Source organism: Epinephelus lanceolatus, chromosome 16 (assembly GCF_041903045.1).
Source record: "Epinephelus lanceolatus isolate andai-2023 chromosome 16, ASM4190304v1, whole genome shotgun sequence".
Classification (NCBI taxonomy): domain Eukaryota; kingdom Metazoa; phylum Chordata; class Actinopteri; order Perciformes; family Serranidae; genus Epinephelus; species Epinephelus lanceolatus.
The window spans coordinates 28,744,845-28,770,739 of record NC_135749.1 but is presented as its reverse complement, the minus strand read 5'-3'; the positions used below and the strand labels follow the sequence as shown (position 1 = coordinate 28,770,739).

General features: G+C 41.4%; 1 protein-coding gene across 19 annotated transcripts in view; it reads left to right on the top strand.

The window, feature by feature from the left end:
• Positions 1–25,102, top strand: part of pleca (plectin a) — a 140,259-nt gene extending 115,157 nt beyond the window's left edge. For 15 of the 19 annotated variants that reach the window (XM_033636137.2, XM_078175813.1, XM_078175816.1 and 12 more), the window contains 20 exons: positions 194–271; positions 543–704; positions 799–903; positions 1,576–1,671; positions 1,878–2,003; positions 2,085–2,237; positions 2,493–2,647; positions 2,750–2,876; positions 4,355–4,538; positions 4,755–4,775; positions 5,313–5,470; positions 5,655–5,833; positions 5,927–6,065; positions 6,186–6,542; positions 6,789–6,872; positions 6,955–7,059; positions 8,384–8,482; positions 11,338–14,685; positions 15,747–22,749; positions 24,154–25,102. In XM_033636137.2, the coding sequence (XP_033492028.2) occupies positions 194–271; positions 543–704; positions 799–903; positions 1,576–1,671; positions 1,878–2,003; positions 2,085–2,237; positions 2,493–2,647; positions 2,750–2,876; positions 4,355–4,538; positions 4,755–4,775; positions 5,313–5,470; positions 5,655–5,833; positions 5,927–6,065; positions 6,186–6,542; positions 6,789–6,872; positions 6,955–7,059; positions 8,384–8,482; positions 11,338–14,685; positions 15,747–21,935 (11,865 nt within the window). In that variant the 3' untranslated portion in view covers positions 21,936–22,749; positions 24,154–25,102. The remainder of the gene's footprint in view (positions 1–193; positions 272–542; positions 705–798; positions 904–1,575; positions 1,672–1,877; positions 2,004–2,084; positions 2,238–2,492; positions 2,648–2,749; positions 2,877–4,354; positions 4,539–4,754; positions 4,776–5,312; positions 5,471–5,654; positions 5,834–5,926; positions 6,066–6,185; positions 6,543–6,788; positions 6,873–6,954; positions 7,060–8,383; positions 8,483–11,337; positions 14,686–15,746; positions 22,750–24,153) is intronic. The other 4 variants (XM_078175815.1, XM_078175814.1, XM_078175819.1 and 1 more) reach the window with 1 other exon arrangement.
• The last annotated feature ends 793 nt before the right edge of the window (positions 25,103–25,895 follow it).

Sequence of the window (25,895 nt, the reverse complement as noted above, 5' to 3'; positions counted from 1 at the left end):
TTAGCGTCACTGTTGGATCAAGCAACCCCACTTCAAAAGATTCTGAGGAACCTGATTAAATACAGCTCAAATAATAATATATCAATATTAGAATGAAGGGATTTCTTTAGAGCAGACAAAACAGTGTTTCATTTATTACCATGGATTGTTTCCTGACTGACCTGTTTGTATCGTTTGCCTCCCTCTGCTCCAGAGTCAAGTCTCACCTGCCAGTAAAGCTGCCTACCGGGAGTATCTGGGAAAACTGGAGCTGCTGTACGGCAAGCTCCTGGTAAGTTACAAAAAGACACTGAAATTAAAAAAGCAAACCAGCAGAAATCCTGGATAAAGACCTTAATTTTTCAACTGAGGCACCGAGTCGAGACTGAGCTGTTTCAACACCAATCTTCCAGCAATCTGATGGAGGTTCAGTGAAGCCGAAACAGTTAAAAACAACATGAAAATTAACCACGATGTCACTCTGCAGCTGTCTCTCCCCCTCCAGTTTCTTCTGAATAGGACAAAAGGCATCATAACATTTTTGTCATCTGCTCTGCTTGCAGAATGCCTCTAAGGCCCGTCTGCACTACCTGGACCAGCTTCACGCCTTCGTCGTGGCAGCCACCAAAGAGCTGATGTGGCTGAACGAGAAAGAGGAAGAGGAGGTCAACTATGACTGGAGTGAACGAAACACCAACATGGCAGCCAAGAAGGACAACTACTCGGTAGAGTAACAGTGCGATGTTGTTTTAGTGTTTACCTACAGTGCTTTTTAGTGATGATGACAGTGGTGGGGTTGTTGTCATTGTGTCTGAGCAGGGTTTGATGAGAGATTTGGAGCTCAGGGAGAAGAAGATGAACACTGTCCAGGCCACAGGAGACAAACTGCTGAGGGACGGACACCCAGCCAGGAAGACTGTAGAGGTATGATCGACTACTACAGCCTGTAAACACCGTATCAGGTTGTAGACATTGTAGTTTAAGCATTTGACTGTATTCAGGCAGTTATCCAGGTGGCTGTGATCTCCTGGCTTAAATCAAAATGCGCCTGGACTCAATTGGATAGACTTACAACCAATCAGAGTGACGAAATGTGTCGTAGCGCTGAGTGACGGACAGATGTAAAGAGACTACAGCGTGTAGAGATGAGCTGTGATGGTGTAGCATCAATATGTCTGTGAATGAATGTCGCAGTTTTTGCCATCAGAATTTGAAAAAAGTACTTCGACACAAAGTTCCTCATCAGCTGCAGCCATCTTGGTTGTTTCTGAAAATTCCTCAATGGGGCTTCTCTTTAGTAAGCTAGGTTTATGCTGGCAGTAGTGTCCCTTGGCACCAGAATGTGTGAGCCAAAAATGGCAGCATCATGTATTTTGTGTCAGTCATCATATCAAACCTGCCACATATTAGATAAATGGTTTTGATTAGCCCTTAGCGAGGCATGTCAGCTTGAAATCTGTTTGAGTGGGAGGGGAACCAGACGCATCTGCCAGAGCAAATAAAGGATGAGCTCACAGATTCGTCTGGTTCCCAGGCTAAAATCAGAGTGTTTGTCCTTTTCATCAAAACACCTTTTCTTCCTCACTCCCACCTCAGGCCTTCACTGCAGCGCTGCAGACTCAGTGGAGTTGGATCCTCCAGCTGTGCTGCTGCATCGAAACCCACCTGAAAGAAAACACTGCCTACTACCAGGTATATTTACAAACCTTCACTCTGTGCTCTGTTCATGTTAATCCATGAAGAGTTAACTTCACCAAAGCAGTTATTCTTCTTTGCTCACCTGACCATCAGCAAATGTTTTGCTCTTTGCTTCTGTTTGTCCTGCTGTTGGTGCCTGTATATGCAGGACAAGTTCTCAACACTGCAACTTAATTCATTCCACTGTCTTCCCTGTCTAGTTTTTCTCTGACGTGAAGGAAGCGGAGGAGAGGATCAAAAAGATGCAAGACACAATGAAGAGGAAGTACACCTGCGACCGCTCCATCACAGTCACACGGCTGGAAGATCTACTGCAGGATGCAGCTGTGGGTTTACTCACCGTCATATTGTTTATGTACCAAACATGTTCTGTGGAAGACTACAAATAATTTTTGTGTTCTTCACAGGATGAGAAAGAGCAACTGACTGAGCTCAAAACTCACCTGGAAGGCCTGAAGAGAAGGGCCAAGACCATCGTCCAACTGAAACCACGTAACCCTGCTACCGCCATCAAGGGCAAACAGCCCATCCAGGCTGTCTGCGACTTCAAACAGATGGAGGTAGGCATCTTATCTGCCTGGAATCATTATTCTAAACTCATTAATTCTGTTAAATATTGGTGGAAATACCCATGATTTCTACATGCATAAAACCAGAAATCATTCAATTCTTAAATATTGTTAAATATATTTATAGGTGCCAAATTATGAGTAGAATATCAAGGAGTTCAAAAGTGCTGTCCAACTTTAGTTCACTCTACTAAAGTGAGAAATATTCTTTGAGTCAGTCCGACACCTATGTTCACCTTCCTCCAGATCACAGTCCACAGAGGAGACGAGTGCGCTCTCCTGAACAACTCACAGCCGTACAAGTGGAGGGTGCTGAATGATAAAGGCAACGAGTCGTCTGTACCATCTGTCTGCTTCCTGGTTCCACCCACCAATAAGGACGCTGTGAACAGCGTTGCTGGGTGAGCTAAGAATCACCCCGGGGTGTCCTTGATTACATAAAATCTAAATTGACGTGCACACAGTGTCTCTTTAAGTGCTAATCTCCACTTGACCTTCCTCAGGCTGGATGGAAACCTTCAGAGGCTGCAGACGATGTGGCAGACGATGTTTGTGGACCTCAAGAGCTTGCTGTCCTGGCAGTACCTGATGAGAGACATCCAGATCATTAAGACTTGGAACATCACCATGGTAACAACACAGGACATACTATCAGAGGAAAAATGAACACACAGACAGTGACAGATTAATTATCAACCGTGAATGTAACCTGCCACCAAATATTACTCATTTTACTTTTAAATATTCAGAATCTTTTTTACACAACAGACAACAAAAAATAATACCAACATTACTACAGGAAGACTAGATTCAATGATTCTGTGCTAATTGGCTACATAATTAAAATGGACATTACTAAATTTAAAACGTTACACAGCAACAACAGCACAATTAATTCCTTCAGTTAAGAGTGAACAAATCAAAAACAGGCACAAACAATCAAATCATAGTCACCTCAGAAAATATCTGTGGATTCACAAAATACTGTAGCTGTTAGCAAAAACTGTTTTAGCACTGGCAACAGTTGAACCTAGTTATGAAATACACAAGATATGCTAGAAGCTGCCTATCAGTTGTAGCTATCCCGATGCACGCAGCAAATGACAGAACTAGCAAACTTTCCGATGCTAATTTACAATATTAATCCAACTTGTTTAGACAGCGACAAGATGGTATTTCAGAACCATGGACGTTTGTTGTGTGTAGGTAGTGCATGTGCCGCACTTAACATGATGCCGTTGCAGCTGTTTTTTACGCACCTCCATCTGCTGATTGTGACAGGGAATCATTTATAAATACAAAAAATATTTAGTGCTATGCTTGTGCTACATTCTTATGCAAGTGCCCTGATTAATAAATGTATTATTTGATTTTGAAGCAGTAGCCTCATGTTGTTGCTTCAGGCTGCCATGTAGAGTCGCTGGATACAATTGTCTATCATCATAGTGATATTCAACTAGCAGCCCATCAGCCAAATCTGGCCTGCAACAGGGTGTCAGGTGGCCCTGCAACCATTTTCTGATTCACATTGAAAAACAGTTGATTGATAATTGGAATTATTTTTTTCACTTGTATTGGAAATAAGGTGCCAAGGTACAATAAAGCATCAAAATAGAGCTTGTTAATCAAAAAAGTGCCAGAGGGAGAATCCCCTGGACTCATGACAGAGGTCCGGGCTAAGCCCTGAATGTCCTCACATCCTAGAAATACCCCTATGTACACCTGACCCATGCTGGGCTTTTGCGACTGGCCCCTAGCCTCCTGTCATTTTGCAAAAGTGGCCCCTGGGTAAAGCAAGTTGAGTATTCCTGGTCTGTTGCTATCAGTAACATATGAGTCATTTAGGGGACATCGGAAATTTGTAAAAAAAAAAAAAAAAAACAGAAGAAGAAAAAAGTGACGTGTGCTGAGTAGTAGCTCATGCTTTTTGTATGCATCTGCATACGAGTAGTGGCCTGGGCAAGCATGTGCTTTGAACTCTGCTGGTGCTCACTACAGAGGGAGAAATATTTTACCACATTCTTTAAAGGTACAGCTTGTGTTAAACTTGTGGTTTTGTAAAAATTAATATCCATCTTTCTGGCTTGTCTCTAATTGCACCTTCATAGTTTAAGACCCTGAGGGTGGAGGAGTACCGTCTGGCACTGAGGAACCTGGAGCTGCACTACCAGGACTTCTTGAGAGACAGCCAGGACTCCCAGATGTTCGGAGCAGAGGACCGTATGCAGGTTGAGTCCAACTACAACACGGCCAACCAGCACTACAATACAATGGTCAGCTCTGCAGAACAAGGTGTGTACTGTTTGGTTATTGCACTCCATGACCCACTGTGGGTTCTCTTATCACCCCAACATGCTCTGAAAGGACCTGATATGGATTGCACGGCACATTTATTTTGTTATATAAGTTGCACAAAACATTTTCTCATTGAATAATTTTTCAGACATTTGTGTTGAAACTCACTCATGGTCATCAGTGTGTAAGTTGACTGTTGGATTCACGTTACAGGCTATGTGCCACCCAGAGCAGGTAAGGTGCTTCGGTTACAGTGCCAGATGTGCAGTAGAAGCTTGTGATTGGCTGAACAGGACTGTGTGTGTTGTGTTGCCATGTTTCATTCATTAACTCAATCAGCTTCATCACCCCCACTGATTTTGGTATCCCTCCTAACTTCACTCATCGTTGCATTCTTGTCTCTGTGCATGGGTTGAATGGCAGCTGATTTCCAGTCTTCATCACCGAATGACAATTAACTGATCAATTAACCAATGTGATGGATAATTAATGTGAAACCAATCAAGCATGAAGATGTAAATTTATTGTGTACAGTGTGACAAATGTATTAACAAATCATAGACAGTAATTGTACAAAAGCACCTGTAGTTTGAGATTTTTAATACAAAGTATTAAGTTTTGAAGTCAGTCAAAAACACTGCTCTCAAATACAAATGATTCTGTACAAGGTCACTGTTAAAGAAGATCCTGACTCGGACTAATCATCGCTTTATTTATCCCAAGTTTGTGTTCTCTGCAAACTAATAATATATTTTTTTCCATTCCAACCAGGAGAGCAAGACGAGTCGATGTGCAGGACTTACCTGACCAAGATCAAGGATCTTCGTCTGAAGCTGGAGGGTTGTGAAAATCGAACAGTCACACGCCTCCGCCAGCCTGTGGACAAGGAGCCGCTCAAAGCCTGCGCCCTGAAGACCGCAGAGCAAATGGTAGCGACATGAGGATAAAAAAATGAGATTTAAAACATAAAACAAAGTCAGGAAGGAAAGAGATTTACCCGAATTAAACAAAGTGTTCCTTCCTATGTTTAACAGTTTGATAACTTGGCAGTGCTTTATCAACTTAGTTATAAAGTTAAACTCAGCGCTGAAACATCTTCCTTTTCAATGACAGAAAGTCCAGTCTGAGCTGGAAGGCTTAAAGAAAGACTTGAGTTCCATCACTGAGAAGACGGAGGAGGTTCTGGCGTCTCCTCAGCAGTCCAGCTCCGCCCCGATGTTGCGCTCCGAACTGGACATCACGCTGAGGAAGATGGACCACGTCTACGGCCTCTCCTCCGTCTACCTGGACAAGTGAGGCCTTTGTGACTCTCTGAGCGCTTCCTGATGAATTCCAAGCTGTTATTGTGCAATTGTGTTTATTGTGTGTAAAACTTTTGATTTCAGGCTGAAGACCATTGACGTTGTGATCAGAAACACCAAAGACGCAGAGGACACACTGAAGAATTATGAGACTCGCCTGCGTGATGTCAGCAAAGTGCCGGCTGAGGAGAAAGAGGTGGAGGAACACCGTAATCAGCTGAAGGTATTTCCTCTGTTTACAGAGATGTTCACTCATATCTACAATTTTTTTTGTTTGATATTTTACTATGATTTAATTCTAAACCTGCACTGCATCAAAGTGATAACTTTTTTTGTCTGATAGGCAATGCGTGCTGAAGCCGAGGCCGACCAGGTGGTGTTCAACCGCCTGCAGGATGAGCTGAAGAGAGCAACTGCTATCAACGACAAGATGGCGAGGATCCACAGTGAGCGCGACGCTGATTTGGAGCATTACCGTCTGCTGGTCAACAGCCTCCTGGAGCGCTGGCAGGCTGTGTTTGCTCAGATTGACCTGAGGGAGAGGGAGCTTGACCTCCTTGGGCGCAACATGAACTCCTACCAAGGAAACTACGAGTGGCTCATGCGCTGGCTTGGAGAGGCGAGGCAGAAGCAGGAGAAGATTCAAGCTGTGCCCATCAGTGACAGCAAGGCTCTCAAGGAGCAGCTGGAAGAGGAGAAGGTATTGTAACAGAAAATAATGAGCTATGTGGGGTAAAGAGGAGTCACTAGGCCCTCTGCTGGTCACACAGATAGTACAGATAAAGTACAAGTGTGCTGAATTCTCATAACAACAATCTTTCTTTACTGAATTTAAGTACCTACTGTCTGTTATAGTAATGAGAGTATAAGCTGTGGGTTTTAATTTTGTTGGAAAAAGATACATTGAATAGTGAATTACTGTCTGATTTAATGTTTTCATTTACAGAAACTCCTGGATGAGATCGAGAAAAACAAGGACAAGGTTGAAAATTGCCAGAAAAATGCAAAGGCTTACATTGATTCAGTCAAGGTATGTACTTATATTTTAAAATAATTGTAAGAAAGGGATGTATTTTTCTGGCTTGAATTAAGATTATTTTCTTCGTCTTTAGGACTATGAGCTCCAGATTTTGACTTATAAAGCTCTCCAGGATCCCATAGCATCTCCCTTAAAGAAACCCAAGATGGAGTGTGCATCTGATAATATCATTCAAGAGGTACATTTACCACACATCACCATAGAAAAACAAAGTTATTCATACATCCAGTTTAGTTTGACTGACTGCTACCTGTTTATCATTACTGTTATATCATAACTATTATACAAATAATCCAGGGAGCTAAATGTATTATATGCTGCCTTCAACTGGAACTCCTGAGCTCATAGTAATGGCACTGAAAGTCGTGTACACAATATGCTTGGTGTTCAAGTGGTTACATTGTGAGAGCAGGCAGCTAGGCAGTGGCAACATGGACGCTATTGTTGGTGTCTAGAGGCCACCAAGGCTAATGATTTAGCAAGGTAGTGAGCAGGAAATGCAAAAGCATTATGACAAAGTGAAAAGATGAGGCTGCCAAGAATATCAGCATTTTACTCAGACATATTGTTAAATTACAAAGAACAACTCTATATGAGTTAAACTACAATACCGTAAAACTTCAATTAAAAGCCTCATCCCAATTAAACGCCCAGTCCTTTTTACTAGCCCGGTGTGGCTACACATTTTTGACAATTAAAGGCCTGTCTCAATTAGACACCTGGTCTGGTTGCCAAGCAGTTCATTTTTTTATTATAGAAGTTCTTCGGATGTATAAAACCGGGTTGTTGGCTACCACAAATTATTTGTCCATTTCTCGATTACTCTGTAAATTATTCATATTACTTTAGTCCGTAAGGGTCCTCAGATCATTTTTCATTCAAATTAATCCAAGTTTTGAGGATTGTTTTAACAGGATAAAGTGATGTTGTGTTGATATGCCTGATGCTATAATCCTCGAGTACAATAACTCACTCTCTCTCTGATGCACTGTCTGTTGGAGCTAAATTAAATGAATGATTCATAATTGACAGCGTTCAGCCGAGGTAGGAGCTTTATGCTAAGGTAGCGACCAGATGCCAGACTGTAAGCAGCAGGCATCCAAGTGACACAGCAATGAAAAATGCAAATATAATAAGGCGAATTGCCAAACTAGAGCGAATCTGGAGATGGCTTTTACTTTTGCTGGTAATCGTGTTTGCAAACAGTAACCGACCATCCTGCATAATATGCCTTTAACATCCATGGCCTCCACCATTTCTGAAAACATCACAACTCGTGAGAACTCAAAGCTTTCTGAAAATGTTCACTTACAAGGTGGAGAATAACACAAGAGGGGGGCGTTCGTATGGACCCCATTTGAAGGCAGCAATAGACCCTTTTACGACCAAATTTGTTGCCCTAGCAACCGAGCAGTAATAAAAAAAGGTGTATAAGAAGTGAGAGAAATTGATAGAAAATGGTATGTTTTTAAAGTCAAGTAAATAAATTGCATTCCTTTCAGTATGTTACTCTGAGAACCCACTACAGTGAGCTGATGACTCTCACCAGCCAGTACATTAAGTTCATCACAGAGACGCAGCGCCGCCTGGAGGATGAAGAGGTAATAACACACAAACTCTCAAGATATGCTGCAGCAGGTTTCTGTCAAAAAGTCCCACTAACACAAACAATGACCCTCTCACCTGTTAACTGATGGATGTATGGGAAATAATTTGTCGTCAAATATAACCAAAATGTTGGCACTCAAAACGTATGATTCTTAAGTCCAGATCTGTGCAGAGCGATGGGACAGTGGACAGTGGTGAAGCAAACTGTTTCATCCTAGTGTTTCAGCACATCACATCCCCACTACAGTATATGTCTCTCATTCCCCTACACTGTGTATTTAGTCAAATCATGTCATGTAGTTGGACATTTGACTCGGACCCTGACCTCAGTCACATTTTCAAACTGCTTAATTCAGTATTTGCTTCTTTATTTCCTCTTGAAATCACCCAGACTTGTGATTTGAAGGCTTCACTTTGGCTACCTGCCTTCTCAGATATTTTTTTTTTTTTACTTTTCCCCCCTTTTCCTTTTTTCTAACTTTCTATTGTGTTTGATCCTTTTGACCTGCTCGCCAGTGCTTTTTCATGATGAATATTAATCACACCCTTAAGAGATGAATTAACCCCAAAGCACCAGGTATTTAAAAAAGATCCTCTCAGTCTCATGTCATTTGTCTCTACATCAGACCCTTGTCTGTAGTGAAGGGAAGGTTCAGGATTTTTTTGGAGACTTTTCATAGTTGAGTTTGTTTTCAGTTCACTAAAATGTCTTTTATCACTCTGCATCAGCTTCCTGTAAGCATGTTTGTACTTTGCTAGTGTAAATGTCACCTTTTAATGAAATATACAAACTATTGAATTTTTTTTGTCTTGAAATAATAATGAGACATAAAAGCTCCTGCACTTTTTTGAAGGACTTGGGGTGTTTTTTAATATTATTTGGAGCTGCAGTGAATGATTATTGTCTCCTTTTTTTGTGATTAATCGATAAATCTTTTAGTGTATGAATGTAAAAATATTGAAAAAATGAATTTGCAGAGCTGACAGTAGCATCTTTAAATGTAAAATAAACCCCAAAGATATTCTCTTTACAATGATACATGACAAAGAGGAGCAACAAATCATCTTTTTTAATTAAATTATCAAATAGTTTGAGGACTTGTTTTAGCTCTAATGTTGTTTTTTCACCACTGATTTGCACTAGCAATTATAGGAGGCTGATGTAAATATATCAGAAATAAATATTCTAAACCAATAAAAATCAATATGACAGGTTTCTAAAGTTTTGGACCTTCCTTTTAGGTGTCAGTCACCTGTACAAATTACACAATCACCCATTGTTACTGAAGAGTTGAACTCATCTCTTGATGTTTGCCTTTTTATTGTTACTTTGATCTTGGATTTATGTCCTGTCACCTACATTTTAATCCAAGATTACTCCGTGTTACATTCAGTCCTGTGGCCAGAGGGAATTGATTGCGTTGTAAATTTCTGCAAACCACGAATACATTACGTTTGTACATTTTTTGGCTTGGATGGTGTGACACTCTAAAACCAAACTGGTTGTGTTTTAGAGACCCCTCACTGTTTTTCCAGCAGCTTTTGGGGCACCAAAAGTGATTGTTTTTAATTGACCCCTTACTTTTTTTCCTGCAGCTTTTTAGGCGCCGTACATGGGTGTTTTAGTGACCCCTGGTTGTTTTACAGATGTTTTTTTTGGGCACCAAACCTGGGTGTTTTTTAGCGACCCGTCACTGTTTTTCGAGCGGCTTTTTGGCCCAACACCTGGGTGTTTCTAGCGACCTGTCGCCATTTTCCAGCAGCTTTTTAGGCACCAAACCTGATTGGTTTTTTTTAGCGACCCATTGCTGTTTTTCCATTGGGGATATTGCACAAAAACCAGTTGTTTCTTATTGTGACATAACTGTGTTTCCTGCAGATAGTGCAACAAAAAACAGATATTTTGAGCCAAAGCATTAAACAACTTTTCCTAACCATATAAACAAGTGTTTCTGGGCGTAAACCTAACCACACATAGACCACAGCATTGATCAAATGCAATGTTTCAATGTATACACCACAAAACAATGTACAAATTTAACATATCTGTGGTTTGCAGAAATGTACAATTTCAACTTTTTTTTCTGGTGATTGGGTTGTGTACATTAAATCCTGCTGTGTTTGCTGCATCACTATGCTATTCTTCATAGTGAGGGGTATTCTGGTTAAATTCATGCTTACCGTCTTTGGTATCTTTCCCACTGCGCTTTATACTTTTTGCATGCTGCTAATTATTTATTCCCTGCTGATTTCTTGTTAATGACTTTTCACATTTTACAAAAAGCTGCTTTATTTTGAGAATGTTAGGATAAGACACCACAGCCTCGGCATCCTATATCTCTAAATATCAAACAGTGACTGAATTATGTGACAGTGTTCCTTTAGAAACCAAAATATTAAATATTTTATAGCAGCAACACTCCTTGACAATATTTATACTAGGTTTTCTATCACTACTACTGCATACAAGTAATTTTCTATTAATTGTAAAAAGCCCATAATATACAACACTCTAAGTATCTAAAATGTGACCACACTTTAAAAAACATCAGTCAGTTAAAATACCTCAACTGCATGAAAGTGTAGTGTCGTGCTGTGCTGTTGTGAAGTTAAGTGTCATTCTGTGTGCCACACATTAATTAAACATGACAAGCATTTCCCAATACAGCATTTTCCTCCTATCTTAAAAAACTATTTGTTGTAGATAATTAACTGTAACATGCTGTCATGTATTTACATTTTCATGTACCTACATGTTTTATAACTACTTTAATATTGACGTTTTATTGTGTAGTCTAACACCTAACATTTTCTCAATTCCCTTTACTCTTTGCTTCTACTAATACAGAAAGCTTCAGAAAAACTAAAAGAAGAGGAGAGGAGGAGGATGGCGGAGATACAAGCCGAGTTAGACAAACAGAAACAGTTGGCTGAGGCTCATGCTAAATCTGTGGCTAAAGCAGAACAAGAAGCCCAGGAGCTGAAGCTGAAGATGAAAGAAGAAGCCAGCAAGAGGCAAGATGTCGCAGTGGATGCTGAGAAACAGAAGCAAAACATACAACATGAGCTGCAGCATCTCAAGAGTCTGTCTGAGCAGGAGATCAAGTCCAAGAATCAGCAGCTGGAAGAGGCACTCATCAGTCGGACCAAAATTGAGGAGGAGATCCATATTATAAGACTTCAGTTAGAGACAACAACAAAACAGAAGGGTACAGCTGAAGCTGAGTTACAGCAGCTCAGAGACAAGGCTGCCGAGGCTGAGAAGCTAAGGAAAGCTGCTCAGGACGATGCAGAAAGACTTCGCAAGCAGGTAGCTGAAGAGACTCAGAAAAAGAAGAACGCAGAAGATGAGCTGAAACGTAAATCAGAGGCAGAAAAAGAGGCTGCAAAGCAGAAGCAGAAAGCACTGGACGACCTGCAGAAATTCAAACTGCAAGCCGAGGAGGCAGAGAGGCGCATGAAACAGGCTGAGGAAGAAAAACTGAGGCAGATTATGGTAGCAGAGGAGGTGGCTCAAAAGAGTGCTGCCACACAGCTGCAAACCCATTCCAAATCATTCACTGAAAAGGCAACAAAACTGGAAGAATCCCTGAAGAAAGAGCAGGGCACTGTCCTTCAGCTGCAGGAGGAAGCTGAAAAGCTCAGGAAGCAACAAGAGGAGGCTAACAAAGCCAGGGAGCAAGCAGAGAGAGAGCTGGAAACATGGAGACAGAAAGCCAATGAGGCTCTCCGCTTGAGGCTACAAGCTGAAGAGGAAGCTCAAAAGAAGAGCCAGGCTCAAGAGGAAGCAGAGAGGCAGAAAGTTGAGGCAGAGCGTGATGCCAAGAAAAGGGCTAAGGCTGAAGATGCTGCTCTCAAACAGAAGGAGAATGCAGAGAAGGAGTTGGAAAGACAGAGGAAAACTGCAGAGCAAGTAGCCCAGCAAAAGCTGTCTGCAGAACAGGAATGTATACGACTCAAGGCTGACTTTGACCATGCTGAACAACAGAGAGGGCTGCTGGACAATGAGCTCCAGCGTCTAAAAAATGAAGTGAACGCTGCCGAAAAACAGAGGAAACAACTGGAGGATGAGCTGGCTAAAGTCAGAAGTGAAATGGATGCTCTTCTGCAGATGAAAATTCAAGCTGAGAAGCAGACGCTGTCAAACACAGAAAAGAGCAAGCAGCTTCTCGAGTCTGAAGCGTTGAAAATGAAACAACTCGCCGATGAAGCAGCGAGACTAAGATCAGTCGCTGAAGAGGCAAAGAAACAGAGGCAGACTGCAGAGGAGGAGGCAGCACGGCAGAGAGCTGAAGCTGAGAAAATACTGAAAGAAAAACTGGCTGCCATCAATGAGGCAACTCGTCTGAAGACTGAAGCTGAGATCGCCTTGAAAGCCAAAGAAGCAGAAAACGAAAGACTGAAAAGACAAGCTGAGGATGAAGCTTATCAGAGAAAGATGCTGGAGGATCAAGCTGCTCTGCATAAAAAAGACATACAAGAGAAAATCACACACCTGAAAAGCTCGTCTGATTCTGAGTTACAGAGACAAAAAAATATTGTGGAAGAAACTCTGAAGCAAAAGAAGGTGGTTGAAGAAGAAATTAACATCATTAGGATCAACTTTGAGAAAGCATCAAAAGGCAAGTCAGATTTGGAGGCGGAATTGAAGAAGTTGAAGGGCATCGCGGAGGAGACACAGAAGAGCAAACTCAAAGCCGAGGCAGAGGCTGAGAAACTGAAAAAGCTTGCTGCAGAGGAAGAGAAGAAGAGGAAAGAATCTGAGGAGAAGGTGAAGAGGATCACTGCAGCAGAAGAGGAGGCTGCTCGACAATGCAAAGCCGCTCAGGAGGAAGTTGAACGCCTCAAAAAGAAAGCTGCTGAGGCCAATAAACAGAAAGAGAAGGCTGAGAAGGAGGCAGAGAAGCAAGCTCTTCTGGCCCAAGAGGCAGCGCAGAAAAGCAGCTCTGCAGAGCAGAAAGCCCAAGAGGTTCTCAGCAAGAATAAAGAAGGCAACCTTGCTCAGGAAAAGCTGAAAGAGGAATTTGAAAATGCTAAGAAACTTGCACAAGCAGCTGAGAAAGCCAAAGAGATAGCAGAGAAAGAGGCTGCCCTGCTCCGACAAAAAGCTGCAGAGGCGGAAAAGCAGAAAAAAGCTGCAGAGGATGAAGCTGCAAAACAGGCCAAAGCTCAAAAAGATGCAGAAAAACTGAAGAAAGAAGCAGAGGAGGAGGCCTCGAAGCGGGCAGCAGCCGAGGCAGCAGCTCTGAAGCAGAAAAAGCAGGCTGATGCAGACATGGCCAAGCACAAAAAAGATGCAGAACAAGCACTTAAACAGAAGTCTCTGGTTGAGAAGGAACTTACAGTGATTAAACTGCGGCTTGATGAGACTGATAAGCAGAAAGCTGTGTTGGATGAGGAGCTTCAGAGAGTTAAAGGGGAAGTAAATGATGCCGTCAAACAAAAGGCACAGGTGGAGGATGAACTGTCCAAAGTTAAGATCCAGATGGATGAGCTCCTGAAACTTAAGCTTAAGTTTGAGGAAGAAAACCGGCGCCTCATGCAGAAAGACAAAGATAATACACAGAGGTTGCTTGCAGAGGAAGCAGGGAAAATGAAGAGCCTGGCGGAGGAAGCTGCCAGACTTAGTGTAGAAGCTGAGGAAGCAGCCAGACAGAGACAGATCGCTGAGTCTGACTTGGCTGAACAGAGAGCACTTGCAGAGAAAATGCTCAAGGAGAAAATGCAGGCCATCCAAGAGGCTTCAAAACTGAAAGCTGAGGCAGAGGAGCTCCAGAAACAGAAGAACCAGGCACAGGAAAAGGCTAAAAAACTACTAGAGGACAAACAGCAGATTCAGCAGCGCCTTGATAAGGAGACAGAGGAATTCCAAAAATCATTGGAAGCTGAGAGAAAGAGGCAACTCGAAGTTTCAGCTGAAGCAGAGAAACTGAAATTGAGGGTGAAAGAGCTCAGTGACGCTCAGTCAAAAGCCGAAAAGGAGGCTAAGAAATTCAAGAAACAAGCTGATGAAGCGAAAGATCGTCTTCAGGCAGCAGAAAAACAGACCTCAGAAACTGTTGTGCAGAAGTTAGAGACACAAAGGCTGCAGAGCACCAGAGAGGCCGATGACTTGAAGGGAGCCATCGCTAACCTTGAGAAAGAGAAGGAGAAACTGAAAAAAGAGGCAGAGGAGCTTCAGAAAAAATCTAAAGAGGTATTTTGACATAAACATAGTACTGTTCAAAACACTAACAGTAGTATTAGTAAGAGCACATGTAACTTTTCATGTAAATTGCTGAGACTTAAAGTAACAACCAGCAATTTATATGGATGTCATTAAAACACAATACTGCAGTATTTCATTGGTCACATGTACAACACTGTAGGAATGATAAGGGTCAGATGAAAAGGTTGATATTGCTCTCATGTCTGTATGGTCAATATGAAGCTACCGTGAGGAGATGCAAGCTGATCGTGAAGACTGGAAACGGGAAAACAGCTAGCTGTGTTGTCAGTGCCTAGATTAGTATTTGGCTTATTGTGATGTCATTTATTGGTGTATCCTCAAATGCTTCATATCCCTAAAATCTGCATAACCTATGCTAAAAGGTTATGTAAGCCAATAAACCATAATAATTGTTAAAAGTTTTGAAACACAAACGTACTGATCCAGAAGATTTCTAAATGTATAAACATAAACATATCTTAACTCCCTAAGTTATTTGAACTATGTACATTATTTTGTTTTTGAATTATGCTCATTTTTATGAGCAGCGTGAAAAGGCACTGTGATAGATTTATCATACATTCCTCTGGCACTGTGCGTTTTTGCATGGTTTTACACTACAAATAACATAGGGTAATGACATCATCATGAGCAAACAAACATGATGAAACTAAGACAGAAGCTGAAACTTTCTGCTGCAAAGAGAATGAACGCTCTAGCTATTAAGTTTTGATTTAAGATCAATATATGCAGGGTTACGCATACAACGGTCTCCCATGGCCAGTACTGGATAATACTGGCATAATTATGGCAAAATACCATGTTTGCACAACACATAGGGTAATGTAACCTAAGATGATAACAGGAAAGATGGATGTCTTATCCTTCTGCTGCAAAAAGGAATGAATGCTCTAGTTATTGTAGTTCTTATTATAGATTGATTTAAACAGAATCATGTAAACAATGATATTTCCAAAATTGTTGAATTGTTACATGTAATGACTAAATTATATTTTGTTGACTGATTTTGTTCTTATTTTTCCAAATAGATGGAAAATGCTCAACAAGAACAAATTGAGCAACAGAAGGCCATTCTTCAGAAGTCCTTCCTCACAGAGAAGGAGCTGTTGTTGAAAAGAGAAAAGGCTGTTGAGGATGAGAAAAAGAAGCTGGAGAAGCGGTTTGAGGATGAAGTGAACAAGGCCAAAGCCCTCAAGGATGAACAAGAACGTCAGCTGAAGCTAATGGAAGAGGAGAAGAAGAAGCTTCAGGCCATTATGGACGAAGCTGTAAAGAAACAAAAGGGGGCTGAGGAAGAGATGAAAAACAAGCAGAAAGAAATGGACGTGCTTGAAAAGAAAAGGCTTGAACAAGAAAAACTCCTGGGAGAGGAAAACAAAAAGCTCAGAGAGAAACTTCAGAGTCTTGAGTTCGCCTCCAAACAAACTGCATCCAAAACGAAGGAAAATCAAATCCAGACTGATAAGGTTCCTGAGGAGCAGTTAGTTGCCATGACAATGGTGGGAACAGCAAAGAAAGTTTTTAACGGCTCTGTTGAAGCAGATGGAGCAAAGAAAGACACAGAATCACCGTTTGCATTTGATGGGATTAGAGAGAAAGTTCCTGCTGAAAGGCTTCATGACATTGGTGTCCTGACCAAAAAGGAATTTGACAAACTGAAAAAGGGCAAAGTCACTGTACAAGAGCTCGGAAAGACTGATAAAGTTAAGTCCTGTATTAAGGGTCAGAGCTGTGTCGGAGGTATCTTGACTCCATCCAAAGAGAAAATGAGTGTCTATCAGGCTATGACAGAGAACAAGATCACTCCTAACACTGCTACCATGCTGCTGGAAGCTCAAGCAGCTTCTGGTTACATCGTAGATCCGGTGAAAAATAAACTCCTCACTGTTGATGAAGCTGTTAAAGATCAGTTAATTGGCCCTGAGCTCCATGAGAGGATGCTCTCTGCAGAGCGAGCAGCCACAGGCTTCAAAGATCCCTATACTGGAGCCAGAATCTCCCTCTTTGAGGCAATGAAGAAGGGACTTATCGAAAAGGAGCAAGCCACAAAATTCCTTGATGTACAGCTTGCAACTGGTGGGATTGTTGACCCCATCAATAGCCATAGAGTGCCACTTCAGACTGCATACAAGCAGGGTCAGTTTGATGCTGACATGAACAAGAGACTCACTGATCCCAGTGATGACTGCAAATTATTCATTGACCCCAGCACTAAGGACCAACTCACTTACAAACAGTTGCTCGAAAAATGCACTAAGGACGCAGAGACGGGACTGCTGATATTACCAGTAACAGAGAAAGCTGCTCAGACTGAGAGAACATACACAGATCAGGAGACTAAAGATGTGTTCAATACATCAAATGTTGTTGTGCCTTTTGGAAAATTCAAAGGTAAAACTGTCACTATTTGGGAAGTCATAAATTCAGAATATTTCACTGAAGAGCAAAGAAGAGAATTGATTCGTCAGTACAAGACAGGCAAGATTACTGTAGAGAAGATTATCAAAATTGTCATTACAGTTGTGGAAGACAAAGAGAAGGATAATGAAAATGTGTTTATTGGTTTGAGGGCTCCAGTCTCTGCCAGTGAACTGTTAGAGTCTAAGATTATAAACAAAGACTTGTTCAACAAGTTGAGCAATGGCAAGATAACCATTAAAGAGATCTCTGAGATGGAGCCCGTGAAGAAGGCACTACACGGAACACCAAGCATTGCCGGACTTTTGAATGAACCAACCAAGGAGAAAATGTCGTTCTATCAAGCCATGAAGAAGGAATTACTGTCACCAGAAACTGCATTGAACCTTCTTGAAGCTCAGGCAGCGACCGGATTTGTAATTGATCCCATCAAAAATGAGAGGGTCCCTGTTGATGAAGCTGTTAAGTCAGGTCTTGTGGGCCCAGAAATGCATGAACGACTTCTGTCAGCAGAGAGAGCCGTCAGCGGCTATAAAGACCCCTATACTGGAAAGAAGGTGTCTCTGTTTGAAGCAATGAACAAAGGCCTCATTAAGAAAGATCATGGCATCCGTCTGCTTGAGGCACAACTCTCAACAGGAGGGATTATTGACCCTGTGAAAAGCTATCGCATCCCACATGAGGTTGCCTGCAAGCGTGGATATTTTGATGAGGAAATCAGCAAGACCTTGAACAAAAACACTGAGGACACAAAGGTGTTCTATGATCCTAACTCACAAGAGGATTCAACCTACACCCATCTTATGAATAAATGTGTCACAGACAAAGAAACTGGACTCCCATTGCTTCCTCTTTCAAAGAAGGCTGCAAAGCCAAAAGAAGACAAACAGATTACAGAGGCTAAGACAAAAGAGACATTGAACCATACAACTATGGAGCTGGAGTATGGCCCTTTCAAAGGAAGAAAAGTCACAGTTTGGGAGATCATACACTCTGAATACATCACTGAAGAGCAAAGAATAGAGCTGATTCGCCAGTACAGAATGGGGCACGTGACAATTGAAAGGTTGATAACGATTGTGACAACAATGGTTGAGGAAAAAGAGGACAAAACAAAGGAGGAGGCCTGTTTTGAAGGCCTTAGGGCACCAGTCACTGCCAGCTCTTTGCTTGATTCCAACATCATTGATAAGGCTACATTTGACCAAATCCAACAGGGTAAAAAGACGCCTAAAGAAGTGAGTGAAACTGATAAGGTCCGTAAGTACTTGCAGGGCACAGACCGCATTGATGGTATCACTATGCCAGATACAAATGAGAAGTTAAGCATATATCAAGCAATGAAGAAGAATGCTCTGCAGCAAAATACTGGGCTTGCGCTACTTGAAGCCCAAGCTGGAACTGGTTTCATAACTGATCCGGTCAAAAATCTGAAATACACTGTGGATGATGCTGTGAAGGATGGAGTTGTTGGCCCAGAGCTTCATGAGAAACTTCTCTCAGCTGAAAAAGCAGTGACTGGATACAAAGATCCATACACAGGCAATAAGATTTCTCTATTCCAAGCCATGAAAAAAGAGCTTGTCCTGAGAGAGCACGCTATTCCTCTCCTGGAGGCTCAGTTCAGCTCAGGAGGGATCATTGATCCAGTCAGCAGCCACCGTGTTCCCATCGATGTGGCCATTCAGCGTGGCTACTGCAGTAAACAAATGTCCAAATCCTTCAATGAACCGTCAGGGGACGTTAAAGGCTTCACCAATCCCAACACCAATGAGAGTGTCACTTACAAGCAGTTGGTGGAGAAATGTGTAAGAGATCCCAACTCTGGCCTGTGTTACCTGCCTCTTTCAAAGGTTGAAGCTCCTGCTCCTGTTGAGAAATCCTATCAGTACACAGAGGAGCAAGCCCAAACAGATCTGGCCAACACTCAAATTGAGATCCCTCATAAGAGTTTTGCAGGAAAGACAGTGACAATTTGGGAAGTCATGAACTCAAATATGCTTCCACAGGAGGAGAGACGGCGCCTCATGGAGCAGTATCGCTCTGGACTAATCACAAAAGAAAGAATGCTAATCATCATCATTGAAATCATTGAACAAAGAGAGACTCTAAAGTCAGAGCAGGCCATGTCATGTGATGTAATCAGAAGGAGAATTACTATTGAGGAGCTCTACAGTGCTCGAATAATTGACTTGCACACATACAACCTCTTGAAACAAGAAAAGATGACAATTCGTGAGGTAATGGAAATGCCATCAGTCAAGCAGTACCTCTTTGGCACGGGTTGCATTGCTGGAATCATGTCAGACAGTCCTCCGAAGTTGAGCATTTACCAGGCTATGAAGAATGGACAGATCAAGCCCGAAGTTGCTTTGAATCTCCTTGAGGCCCAAGCAGCAACAGGATTCATGATCGATCCAATGAAAGATGAACTTTTAACAGTTGATGAAGCCGTACGCAAAGGGCTTGTGGGCCCTGAACTCCATGATAAACTACTCTCTGCTGAAAGAGCAGTTACAGGTTACAAGGATCCATACAGCGGCAAAGTGATTTCTCTCTTCCAGGCAGTGAAAAAAGACCTTGTTCCTGAAGATTATGCCTTGAGGCTTTTGGAGGCCCAGAATGCCACTGGTGGATTAATTGATCCTGAATATTACTTCCGCCTGCCCACAGATGTTGCCATGCAGCGTGGCTACATCAACAAGGAGACACTTGACAGAATATCTGAACCTACTGACGATGTGCGAGGTTACACTGATCCAACAACGGAAGAAAAACAGTCATACGCCCAGCTACTGAAACGATGCAGAGTTGATAAAGAAAGTGGTTTGCGGCTACTCTCACTGGCAGACAGAAGACTTCTCTTCAAGGGTCTCAGAAAGCAAGTCACTGTGGACGAACTGCTTCGTTCTCAGATTATCAGCCAAAAGACATACAATGAACTCAATGAGGGTGTCATTACAGTGGAGGAGGTCAGCAGAGACGTGAAGAAATACCTGGAGGGTACCAGCTGTATAGCTGGTGTGTATGTAGAATCTAGCAAAGACCGTTTGTCTATTTACCAAGCAATGAAAAAGAACATGATCAGACCAGGGACCGCCTTTGAGCTCCTTGAGGCTCAAGCCGCCACAGGATATGTAATTGATCCTATCAAGAACCTGAAACTAAATGTCACTGAAGCTGTTAAGATGGGTGTTGTTGGCCCTGAGTTTAAAGATAAACTTCACTCAGCCGAACGAGCTGTCATAGGCTACAAGGACCCTTATTCTGGCAAGACCATCTCACTGTTCCAGGCTATGAAAAAGGGACTCATTCTGAAAGACCACGGCATTCGTCTGCTTGAGGCTCAAATCGCTACTGGTGGGATCATCGATCCACAGGAGAGTCATCGCTTGCCAGTTGAAACAGCATATGAGCGTGGCCTTTTTGATGAGGAAATGAATGAAATCCTCACTGATCCATCTGATGACACAAAGGGCTTCTTTGACCCCAACACTGAGGAAAATCTCACCTACCTGCAGCTGATGGAGAGATGTATGACAGACCCAGAAACAGGCCTCTCTCTCCTGCTGCTCAAAGAGAAGAAGCGTGAGAGGAAGACATCATCCAAGTCCTCCGTTCGCAAACGTAGGGTTGTCATCGTTGATCCAGAGACAGGCAAAGAGATGTCCGTGTACGAAGCATACCAGAAAGGGCTAATTGACCACCAGACCTATCTTGAGCTTGCAGAGCAGGAATGTGAGTGGGAGGAAATTACCATCACCTCATCAGATGGGGTTGTGAAATCTATGATCATTGACAGAAGGTCTGGTCGGCAGTACGACATTGACGATGCAATCACAAAGGGCCTGATTGACAAGTCGGCTCTGGACCAGTACCGTGCAGGAACTCTGTCCATCACAGAGTTTGCAGACATGCTTTCTGGAAACATGAGTGGTGTCAGATCCCGTTCATCCTCCTTTGGCTCCTCTTCCTCTTACCCCATGAGCCCAGTACCTTCTATAAAAACACCAGCAACCACATGGAACGACCCAACTGAGGAGACTGGACCTGTGGCTGGAATCTTAGACACAGAAACACTGGAGAAGGTGTCCATCACAGAGGCCATACACAGAAACCTTGTGGACAATATAACAGGTCAAAGGCTGCTGGAAGCTCAGGCTTGCACTGGAGGTATTATTGACCCAAATACTGGAGAGAAATTTGCTGTTGCAGATGCAATGAACAAAGGGCTTGTGGATAAAATCATGGTGGACCGCATCAGTCTAGCCCAGAAGGCATGCAATGGATTTGAGGATCCCAGAACCAAAACCAAAATGTCAGCAGCCCAAGCTCTAAAGAAGGGCTGGCTGTACTATGAGGCCGGGCAGCGATTCCTTGAGGTCCAGTATCTCACTGGTGGATTAATTGAACCAGATGCTAAGGGCAGAGTCTCCATAGACGAGGCTGTGAAGAAGGGCACCTTAGATGCACGCACTGCACAGAAGTTACGAGATGTTAGCGCATACTCAAAATACCTCACATGCCCTAAAACCAAGCTTAAGATCTCTTACAAGGATGCTATGGAAAGAAGCATGATAGAGGAGGGGACTGGTCTGCGGCTACTGGAGGCATCATCCCAATCAAGCAAAGGCCTCTACAGTCCCTACAGCATCAGCGGGTCAGGCTCCGCCTCTGGGTCACGTTCTGGCTCCAGATCTGGTTCCAGGTCAGGATCCAGAAGAGGCAGCTTTGACGCCACAGCAACCTTCTCTTCCTCTACCGTCTACAGTTCAACGACCTATGGCCGCCGATTCTGATGAGTCTGAAAGTTAAGAATGAGTTTTTTTTAAGGGAAGGATTCACTATAAAGCCACAGTGCTCACCAGATGCCTACTTCTCAGTGGAATAAGGATTACCTTCATTCTGCTCTGCATGTGGTTGTTACAGGACTTTTAATATTTAATTTTATACAAGTTGAATAATTTTGTTAATGTTATGTGTCACATTTACTTTTAGTTATGTTCATGACATCTTATCAGACTTTCTGATTACCGTACTGTAAGCAGCATACGCAAGAGCTGTATTATCTATCACAAAAGTTTCAAGTGTACATGATATTTTTTTTTGGTTTTTAAAATTTAGTATCATAAGCATTTACGATATTGTGCGTGTTACACTATAACCGAAACTGTTCATTAGTCTGATTGTTAAGGAGAACCAAATTGGGTGTAAAAACAAAAAAATTATGTACATGTGTATATTTCTGAATATTGGAGGAAAAAAGTTAACTAAAGAAAGATAAATGCCACTCTGCTGAGCAGAATAAGGAGTCTCTCCTTAAGAGGAATAAACACTAAAAGTGTCTGCTTTAAGAATGCCAAGCTTCAAGATCTTTCCCCCCTGGGCTACACTGCCACATATACTCCCAATATCTACGCCATTCCCAAATATAACCTGGGGTTAGAGCAACATCCTAACCTTGTGAAATGGACCTCAAGTGCAAGCTTGCGTAAATGGAAGGATTATGCAGCCTATTATGATCATTAACACCACCTGACAGTTCTGGACTTTACACATCCAATCTCAAGACCAACACATACAAGCCCCCGCCTTTCTGCACACTTTAAAAAGGTATGTTAAGAGAATACTTTTATGTAATGTCTCACTTCTCTTCTCTTCTCTCTTCTCAGTGTCTTGAAATGTTTGTGCCATGTTAGAGCCTGCTTTGACCTAGTATTAACGTGTCTTGGGTGATTTGATCTCAGATGGACAGTGCTTAATACAAGTGCTAACAACCATCAAGACGCATTGTGATCCGATCACGCAAACCACTTGCCAAGATGGTCTGGGACGCACTTGACTATAGTGTAAACGTTGATGCGTTCCAACAAAGACTATGTCATCAATGTAGAATAAGATGGTTGTTTTGGTGCTCTATAACTTGCCCATTTTATGATTAGTTTGATGAATTGTTGGGTGACCATCTGTCCTTTTGCCCTTTAGCCTCCTGAGACCCGAGCTTTCATCGATTCATATGCATTTTTAATTTTACCTAGTTATTTGGGACTAGTACAGCCTGATAAGTTTAAAAAACTAAGAGTTGTCTTTGAACAGTAAGTAGTTTTGGGAAAAAAATGATGTCCTCAAAGTCACAAGTGTGTAAAAAGGTATAGCATAGTCTGAACATTGTTGTGCAATAATACAATTACTAACAATGTTGCATTTCTTCAATGTTTTGTAACTATTGGTTAGGGGTCACTGTTTACGTCTAAAACTGTTCAAAACTGTTTGTTTCGGTGCCTCAACATGGCTGTGCAAACACAGAGTTGCAAATAATGCAACATATCTGAAAGCCCTGTGATTTGTTCAGCTTGTAACCCTGTATGACCTTTCATAATTAATTTCCAATGTCCTCAAACAAGTACTTCCTAATTAACAGCGTTTCAGCTTGTTACTATTGCTTAAATTGTTTAAATTTGCATGCCACATCAAGCTACAAACACTATTGAGCATTAATAAATAAGTTTCAACCATAAAATTTGATCAGGTTTTATACTTTGTCCACATAAGTGTCGGGATTCGTGTTTTGTTATTTTACTATCACTAGACGGCACAAAAAAGTGTCCACGAATAAGCACAACAGGTCTAATTTAAGCAAAATGAAGGAGAAGGTGCAGCAAACCCAACATGTATTTACCTCATTAGGATGTAGGGTCTCAGTACATGTTGAATTCTGCTGACAGTGATATTTGCAGCTGTACTGACACAACTGCTAACATGACTAGCGAGGGCGTACAGAGACCGTGGATGTATAAACTGTGCTGGACCCTTTGACCTACTAGTGACATAGGCAATGATGAAATCTGAATACACACTTGGAGACGAAAAATAGACACAGGTGTGAACAGTGATGTGCCTCAGCTGTTCACCTGTATTTAGATCACTGATACACGTTAATTCCAAGTGTAAACAGGTTCTTAGTGTCTTTGATGTCCTGAATGTCCTAATGTTGTTGTTCAATGTTGAATTTTTCAGATATCATCTCCAGGGTTTATCTTGTCTCCAGCTCTTTGCTCAGATGTCTTCCAGAGTCCCTTGTCATTAATTTGGACTGTGACCTTCACTGCAATCTGTGATTTTATGCAACAGTACAGAAACATTCTTGCTCATACAACGTTTTGTCAGATTCTTTTAACTGTGGACCATTTTGAAACTTTAATCTTGAACTCATTTAAAGGCCTAAACCATGCTTTGTAAGTGCCTGCAAAATACTCTGAACACTTCAGTGGGGTGTTGAGTGTTGTAAGACGGTACAGCAGTTATAATGTAAACTGACTGATGCATGACTGAATGAGCAATGCTACCCATAATGGTATGATTACTGTGTTATCAGGTAAGCCTTATTACAGTCCCAAAACAGTATGTCATGATCTAACTTTAAAATAATAAATATTCATTTCAGTGTCATATATCTGGCAGTTACACAGGGCTAAAATGTGTGGTTTGAATGTTTAATAGCGAAGATTTACATGATTTAAATATTTTTTTTCCCTACACAGATAAGTAATGTACGTATTGTATATTGATGATTATGTAGAACACTATTGCTAAAAGCCATGACTTAACATTTCTTTGAGAAAGATCTTTAAGCTTTGCCACCAGACCCAGTATTTGTATTTTCCACCACATATACTTGTTTTGATTTTAATTCTCCTTTGTAAAGCAACACATACGATCTATATCGTTTTATTTTCGTACTCTATATTTCTGCTTTGCATGATTTACTAACATTTAAAAAAGGTGCAAAAACGAAATAGTTGTATCCATTAAAGCGTTTGTTTTATTATTATGTTTCAAAAGGTTTGAAGGATGTATTTTAATGAGGGTTGTCAAGCCTTGTTGAAAAGGGTGTATTTATAATAAAATGGTGACATGGAATTTTATTGTAACACCTTATGCTATGTAAATAAACATGGAAATGAAATGTTCTCTCTCAGGTTTATTCATTTTTAAATGCCGACAGATATTTAGGCTTTACAAATATATCTTAAAGTTTCTATTAGATGGATTAATTTGAATCAACACTGATTATCCAGTACAGCTGTACATGCAGCTTTACTTAAGAGGTTTAGAGTTTCCTTGCATTCTTTAATCGCCTAGAAAGATGCTTCCTTCAAGAAAGTACAAATTACAGCACACAAAAAGACAACATGAATCTCCTCCAGTTTAATGATATACATGTAACATATGAGGGAAGGGGGTTTTTGAAAGGCAGTATAAGACAAACATCTAGTGGCTGTACATTTCAACTCCAGCCATCCACTGATGGTCTGTAAACACAGGTGGAAGAATTACATGTATTTAGATAGGTCTATTAGGTAACAGTAAAAATAACACCATGTGAAAATACTCCATTACAAGTACTAGTACAAGTGAAAGTAAATCAATATTTATCTGCCAAGTATTAAAATAGACCTCATTAGGCAGAATAGCATCAGTTAGTAATTACATCAGTGGGGAAAATCACCCCTAAATTCATACTTTAAAAGACTCTTACTTATTAAATCAAGGTGAAATTCACACCTGTCCATAAAATAAAAATCATTAAAAAGTCATAGTATAGTACACCATGACAAAGATTAATCAGAAGTCAGGGTATAGAATGTTATTTAAAAAGTCATACTATAGTATGTCATAAAAGCATTCCTTTCATTTTTCATTGCATATTATAGTATGCAATGAAAGGAACAATACAAAATTAATATATGATAAAAAAA